This window comes from Poecilia reticulata, linkage group LG4 (genome assembly GCF_000633615.1).
Source record: "Poecilia reticulata strain Guanapo linkage group LG4, Guppy_female_1.0+MT, whole genome shotgun sequence".
NCBI lineage: Eukaryota > Metazoa > Chordata > Actinopteri > Cyprinodontiformes > Poeciliidae > Poecilia > Poecilia reticulata.
Window position 1 is genome coordinate 29,448,010 of NC_024334.1, and position 6,538 is coordinate 29,454,547.

At 40.8% G+C, this 6,538-nt stretch overlaps 1 protein-coding gene across 1 annotated transcript; it reads left to right on the forward strand.

Moving 5' to 3' along the window:
• The first annotated feature begins 1,496 nt into the window (after positions 1–1,496).
• Positions 1,497–5,492, forward strand: dmrta2 (DMRT-like family A2). The gene is made up of 2 exons (XM_008407876.2): positions 1,497–3,426; positions 4,211–5,492. Exons 1-2 carry the CDS (start codon positions 2,961–2,963, stop codon positions 5,098–5,100), a joined length of 1,356 nt encoding a protein of 451 aa, XP_008406098.1. The 5' UTR covers positions 1,497–2,960; the 3' UTR covers positions 5,101–5,492.
• Positions 5,493–6,538: the final 1,046 nt, after the last annotated feature.

The window sequence follows — 6,538 nt, forward strand, 5'->3', positions numbered from 1 at the left end:
CAGTTCTGTCCTGCAACTTTTGGAAGCTTCCCTGCTCCAATGGGCCTGAATCAAAATGTTGAATGACCTCTTCGGCACCACGTTTTGCTCATTAACCATTAATTTGATTGAGGTATGTTAAAAAAAATTCTTTATTGATCCCAAAAGGAAAATTAAATTGTTAAATTGTTAATGTGTTGAAGCAGAAACCCAGCTAAAAGTTGCTGTACAGCGGCACTTCAGGACTAAAGTTGCAGACCCTCGTTCTATATCTAAAATGTTAAATCAAATTTGATCTGGGTTCTTTATTGTTGTACAGAGGTTAATAGGAACTCAGTCGGACACACACAAAACATTTTCACTGCTTTTTGGCACAGGACATAACCTCGAAATTGTGTGGGTTCCAGAAAAACAAAAGCAACCATTGTGTTGTGCTTTAATGCAAAAAAGTATTTATTAGTTTATAATTTTCAGTTTTTCTTAATCCCGTTTGTGCAAACAGGATGCTAATCAGAGGGTAATTAATGTAGTGAAATAAAATATCTTTAAATACAATCAACCCGGTGTATTTTTAGTTCCATTTGCAGTCGAAAAATATCATGCAACAAACACAAAACCACATGGAATGTGTCGATTTATTGCAGGAATATCCTATTTCACAATATTTTAACCTCTTCGTAGAGGAGGTGTGGAGAAATGGGATTGATCCCATGTCAGAGTTATCACCGGGGGAAAGCTGTGTACTAAGAAGACGACACTCTTTTTCTTTCTCTTCTGTCTCAATCTAACACTTAGACCAAGTCGCTTTTTTTTAAAGTTTCTATTCCTGAGTTGAAAACCCACCGTCTTTCCAATAAGCGCCGGGCCTTCTCTGCGTCCTCCATCCGCGCGAGATCAACGCCCATGCAGATAATTACTTTGAATGTCAAAAAGATGTAGTTTTAATATCGTCTCTATTAGCCCGTTGGCAAGGTAATTAAGGTGCAGATGACAGCGGCGAGGGAAACAGATGGCATTTGCTTACAGTGATTCAGAAAGTAAACAATGAGCCTGGGAGGGGAGAGGCAGGGCTGCTACAGAGCGCTCTCACTGCTGCAGCGGCCATTTATCTCGGCTTTTCAATGCGTTGATCACCACGGCTGTTGTTGTCATCCTCAGAGGCATTGACAATTGTTGATTAGAGAAAACACCTAGAAGTTTATTTGGAATTTCAAGTCCAACAGCGGCATGCGCCGCGCAGTGCGCTCCTGGGCGAGCAGGTGAGGGAGCAGGTGTTGCCCTTTGGCGGCTCTGCGCGTCGCGGACTTCTTAAAACCTCTGCGAGCGTCGAGGCATTATCACTCGATAGCTGATAGTGGAGGGATAATCAGAGGCCAGAGCTCCCAGAGCAAAGCCGTGATTTTGTAGACGATAGTGAAAAATGATGATGATGATTATTATTATTATTATTATTAAAATATAAATAAAAATAAATATGAAAATAAATAATATCACAAACAAAAATAAATAAATAAATCCACAAATATAACGGTAACAACCAACTCTTATGTCTTTAGTTTGAATTATGTGATTAAAAAAAAAAATCACTAACTTAAGATTGCCTTCATGAACTGCTTAAACAAACATGCTTATTTACTGCAAACTCTGCAAGTTTTCAATTTGATCTTGGCATTAAAAATGCTTAACAAAAAGGGTCGTCGTAATTAAATGTGAATTCCGTTGCACTCGTAAGTTTTACCATGGCGCTTTTTCAAATGTTATTTTGTTTAAGAATGACATTTAAAAAAAAGAAAAATGTAACACAAAACAATTTAGCAGCGTGTTTATTTAAATCAACAAGCAGAATTGGACTGATTTCTATTTTCAGCTTCCAGTAGCACAAACATCGTTGATTGTTAATGTGTTAAATTAAGCCGTATAAAATGTTTTTTTTTATATTTAAATTTTTGTTACACCTTTCTTATTAATTTGAATGGTTAAAACAATCGCATTAGCTGAGCGAACCCTTGCACAACCATGCAACATCTTCTCCGGACATGCAGTCAGTAACTGGGAGTAAATTAGTTGTTTTCCCCGTCAGATAGTAAATCTTACCTTTTCTTAAACCAACAAAATAATTTATACTTACCTCAAAGGTGGGATTAAAGAGGCGCTTCAGGTTTAATTTGAATTCTTCTTGTTTTTTTTTTTTATTATTATTTTTATTTAATCTCTAATTGTGGAGACATAATAATCGAAATAAAATGAAGTCTTTTCAAGAAATAGACAAAAAAAACGTAATTTAAAGGGATGTTAAATTCCCTTTATTAGATGGTTTAAATTTTATTGTTTTGAACTCTTGTGACAGCCATAAGGCTGCATAAATTGAATTGATAACGATCGTGCTGTTTAAAATCTATAAAATTAATTTTTGGAGGCATACTCTGCATCGATTTGAGCTTTCCGGGAACTCCCTTCAGATTCTTAACACTTCATATTTGGAAAAAGAACTCAGGTGGACACAGTTGAAAAAAAAGAGAGAGAGACAAACCAATCAGATCGCTCCCTCTCACTTTGGCCAATGACAGACGCCACATTGTTGTCAAATTTGTCTAATGAAAACGTAGGCGCAACAATAGAGAGAGGGGAGAGAGGGATCTGTATCCACTGACGATCTCTGGAGGAAGTTAGTGTCTCAGGCTGCGGCTTCTGGACACTTTTTAACTTCTGATCGAAGAGGACTGATCTCTTCTCCTCTCGGCTCGGAACTAAACTCGTCTGTTTCTCTGCATTTTTTTTGTTTTGTTTTTCTGGATAGCTTCTACCAGAGATATTTTTTTTTTTTGAAATTCTGTCAGCAGAAGTCGCTGTTTTTACTTGTTGCGCAGAGATGTTGCAGCAGATGTGATAAGCTCAGGGTCAGTTTAACTAAAACAGATCGTTCCTCCAGCGTTGCTCTCTCACTTAGTTTCTATTGCATAATTGACGGCATTGAAGACGGCATGGATCTGAGACCGGAGCTTCCCACAGTGTCCTCCGCCTCCCAGGTTCACCCGGGAGCGGCAGCGGCAGCGGCGGCCGCGGCAGCCTCCATCCCGGTGTCCATGGCCGGCAACCTGCTGCGTGGCCCTCCGCTGCTGCTGCGCGCCGCGGACAAGTACCCGCGGACGCCCAAGTGCGCCCGCTGCAGGAACCACGGCGTGGTCTCCGCTCTGAAGGGCCACAAGCGCTACTGCCGCTGGAAAGACTGCATGTGCGCAAAGTGCACGCTGATTGCCGAGCGGCAGCGGGTGATGGCTGCGCAGGTGGCGCTGCGGCGGCAGCAGGCGCAGGAGGAGAATGAAGCGCGGGAGCTGCAGCTGCTTTACGGCACCGCCGAGGGCCTGGCCCTGGCCGCGGCTAACGGCATCATCCCGCCGCGTCCCAACTATGAGGTGTTCGGCTCTGTCAACAGCGAGAGCAATTCAGGTGAGTGGAGGGAAATGTTTTTAGTTGGAGCAGGTGGATTCACCTGTCAACACCACGTCACTGATTACTTGTATAATTTACTGTTAGATGTATTTTTTTACTGACACTTTACAAAGATGCTTATTTTACGTTGAACATCGCATAGTTTTTCGTGTTGCTGGTACGGTCCTAAAAATATTACGTCACATCCTTCGCTGTTCCTTTTTCACTTAAGTGCCTGTAAACAAATAAATTATTACACTGCAAAAATACTTGGTTTTTACTTTTATTATTAACTTTCAGAATAGTTTGCTGTGGTCTGTTGCCTATTTCCATTTATTTTGGATTCTGATGCTGATTTGGGCCATTTGACTCTTATGAGATGCGACTTCGTGTTTCCTGAAACCACGCTGAGCGACCTCCTGATGTTAGGCATAATATTTTAGATATAAAGACTCACACATAGTCTGAGTAGATTATATAAATTATTTTTTAAATCATCAAAGCAGACAGATCGTCTGAACCAAAAGAGACATTGTTGGTGCGAAACAGACGACCAGTGAAGTTCCACTAAATACAAAACGATCAAAATTGCAGAAGCACGAAATGGCAAAGTAGCAGATAGACAAGTTCTCCTGAGGTTAAACCTATTCACTAATTTACTCTGATGTGTTATTTCAGATCCTCTTTTCATTTCGCAGCAATTACAAACATCTTCAAAGCCGTTTATTAAAGGTTTTGCGAGCTGAAGAAAATCCGTTCTGGTCTTCATTGATCTAATCACTGATCTTCTTCGTGTCTGCAGAGTCCAGTATCCAGAAGTATGAACTGTTTCCAAAGACCCAGCTGTCCGGGTCAACCACCCCTCAGAAGTCCGTGGGCAAACCAGCGTCCACCGAGAGCGACTCTGCCCCAGGCATGTCTTCCCCGGACGGCCGGCACGGAGGAGGCTCGGGGTCAGAAAACGGAGACAGTGAGTCTTTCATCAACTCGCCGGTGTCAAAGCCTTTGAAGGACGGAGAGGAAACTCCCGGGTCGGTCAGCTCCCTCGGATCGGACTCCGGTTCCGAGACCGACAAAGACGAGCAGGAACCCTCTCCGTCCTCCGCGGCCTCTCGACACATGAACGCCATCGACATCCTGACCCGGGTGTTCCCCAGCCACAAGCGCAGCGTCCTGGAGCTCGTCCTGCAGGGCTGCGGGAAAGACGTGGTGCAGGCCATCGAGCAGATCCTCAACAACAGCGGCGCACAGGCCCCCAACAAGGCCGGGCCGGAGCAGACGTGGACGGCCGAGAGGATGCTCCAAAGCGCGCAACAGCCTCCTGCTGGATCCGCAACAGCAGCCACCCCGACGAGGCCGATGCTCCCCGGAGCCATGACACTGAGTAACCGCTCCGCGTTTTCTCCGCTTCAGCCGAACGCGCCGCACTTCGGAGCAGACCCCGGCACCTACCCGCTGGGAACCCACCTGGGACTGAACCCGCTGCGGCTGGCCTACTCTGCGCACAGCCGGGGACTGGCTTTCATGACGCCCTACTCCACCACAGGGCTCATGCCCACCTTGGGCTTCAGGCCCCCCATGGACTATGCTTTTAGCGACCTGATAAGAGACAGGACAATGCTGCACAAGGAGCAAGGCTATGCCAGCGGCCTGTACGGGCCTTTAGTCAACAACACGCCGGACAAACAGTGAGACTGGTGGACATGAAAAACACATTTCATTGTATTATAATAAATCTGTGATGTGTTTTGGCTGCACTCTGTGTATATTAGAGTTATCAAACTTGTAGACAATTGTTATAAGGCGGAGAAACTAAACTGAATTATGTGTAACTTTGAAGCTTATGTCAAATGTTAAATTACAAAAAATCTGGACATTTTCCCCGCTTACCAGCCTCATAAAATCACAGCGAATGAGTTCCATAGTAAATCAAGCTTGGGAGGAACTCAGACCTTTAACTTCAGGTTTTATGTAATATTATAATGAGATAAATATTTATCCCTGGGTCTGAATTTTTATAGCCTGTCTTATTTCAACGCCGCCTGGTACAACTAAAAATCGGATAATAAATGATGCAAAAATGAATAATGTGTACAGACCTTGTTTTTTCTCTCTTTTTTCCACTATAATTTCAACATTCTCACTTTCTGTCTGTATTATATGAATATAACCTATTGCCTTTGGCAGCATGAAATGCTGTTTGACTTCTCATTTATAAGTTAGTCACACCCCCTTTTCAAATGTTAAAAGATGTGATGTCACATAAATATGCTGAAAATAAATGTTATTTTAAAAATGTGTGTAACTTGACTATTATTAATGTTTCAACGCTGTCCAAATTTGAAAACGTTTTTACATATTAAAACGGCACAAAAAAAACAACAAAACAAAACAAAAAAAAAACAAACTCAAAACAATTGCAACTTCAAACAAGTAAAATTTAGATTAAGTTTTCTAAGAGAAGAGACTAGAATAATTTATCAAGATAAAAATGAAATCCAAACAAATATGCGAAAATCTTCATGGTCTATTTTTCTTAACAAAACAAAACTAGACACCGCAGGTAGAGCGCGTAGCTTAAACTTAAAATATAGTTTCAGAACACAACATTTCGAAATTAATCTTGTTTAAAGAAATACCACACCAGTATTTTTTTTTTTTTTTTTTTTACAAATTTTACCATCAGCCTGTTTAAAAACTATCCGGAATCTTCAACAAATGATTTTATCCATTTTTAGGACTAAAAAGTGGCTGAATAAAAGGTTTTCCGTATTTTTGCACTAAAATGGTCTCAAAACCTGAATTGACATAATTCTTCCAGTAGCTATTATTATTATTATTATTATTATTATTATTATTATTATTATTATTATTATTATTATTATTATTATTATTACTAATAATAATGTCGTTGTTGAATGAAAGCCACCATTTTTTTCTGGAACGGATTAGTTTTATTCTAATCGTCTCAAATTCTAGTAACAAAATAAAATTAAAAGAAAACAAACGCAAGAACAAAATGTTTTTGTTAATTTGTAAAATTGAATAAATTCAAGGATGAAGTGAATGTAAGTTTCTATGGTTAATCGAACAGTAATCACTAAACATAAAAATTAAACATTCGTTGACA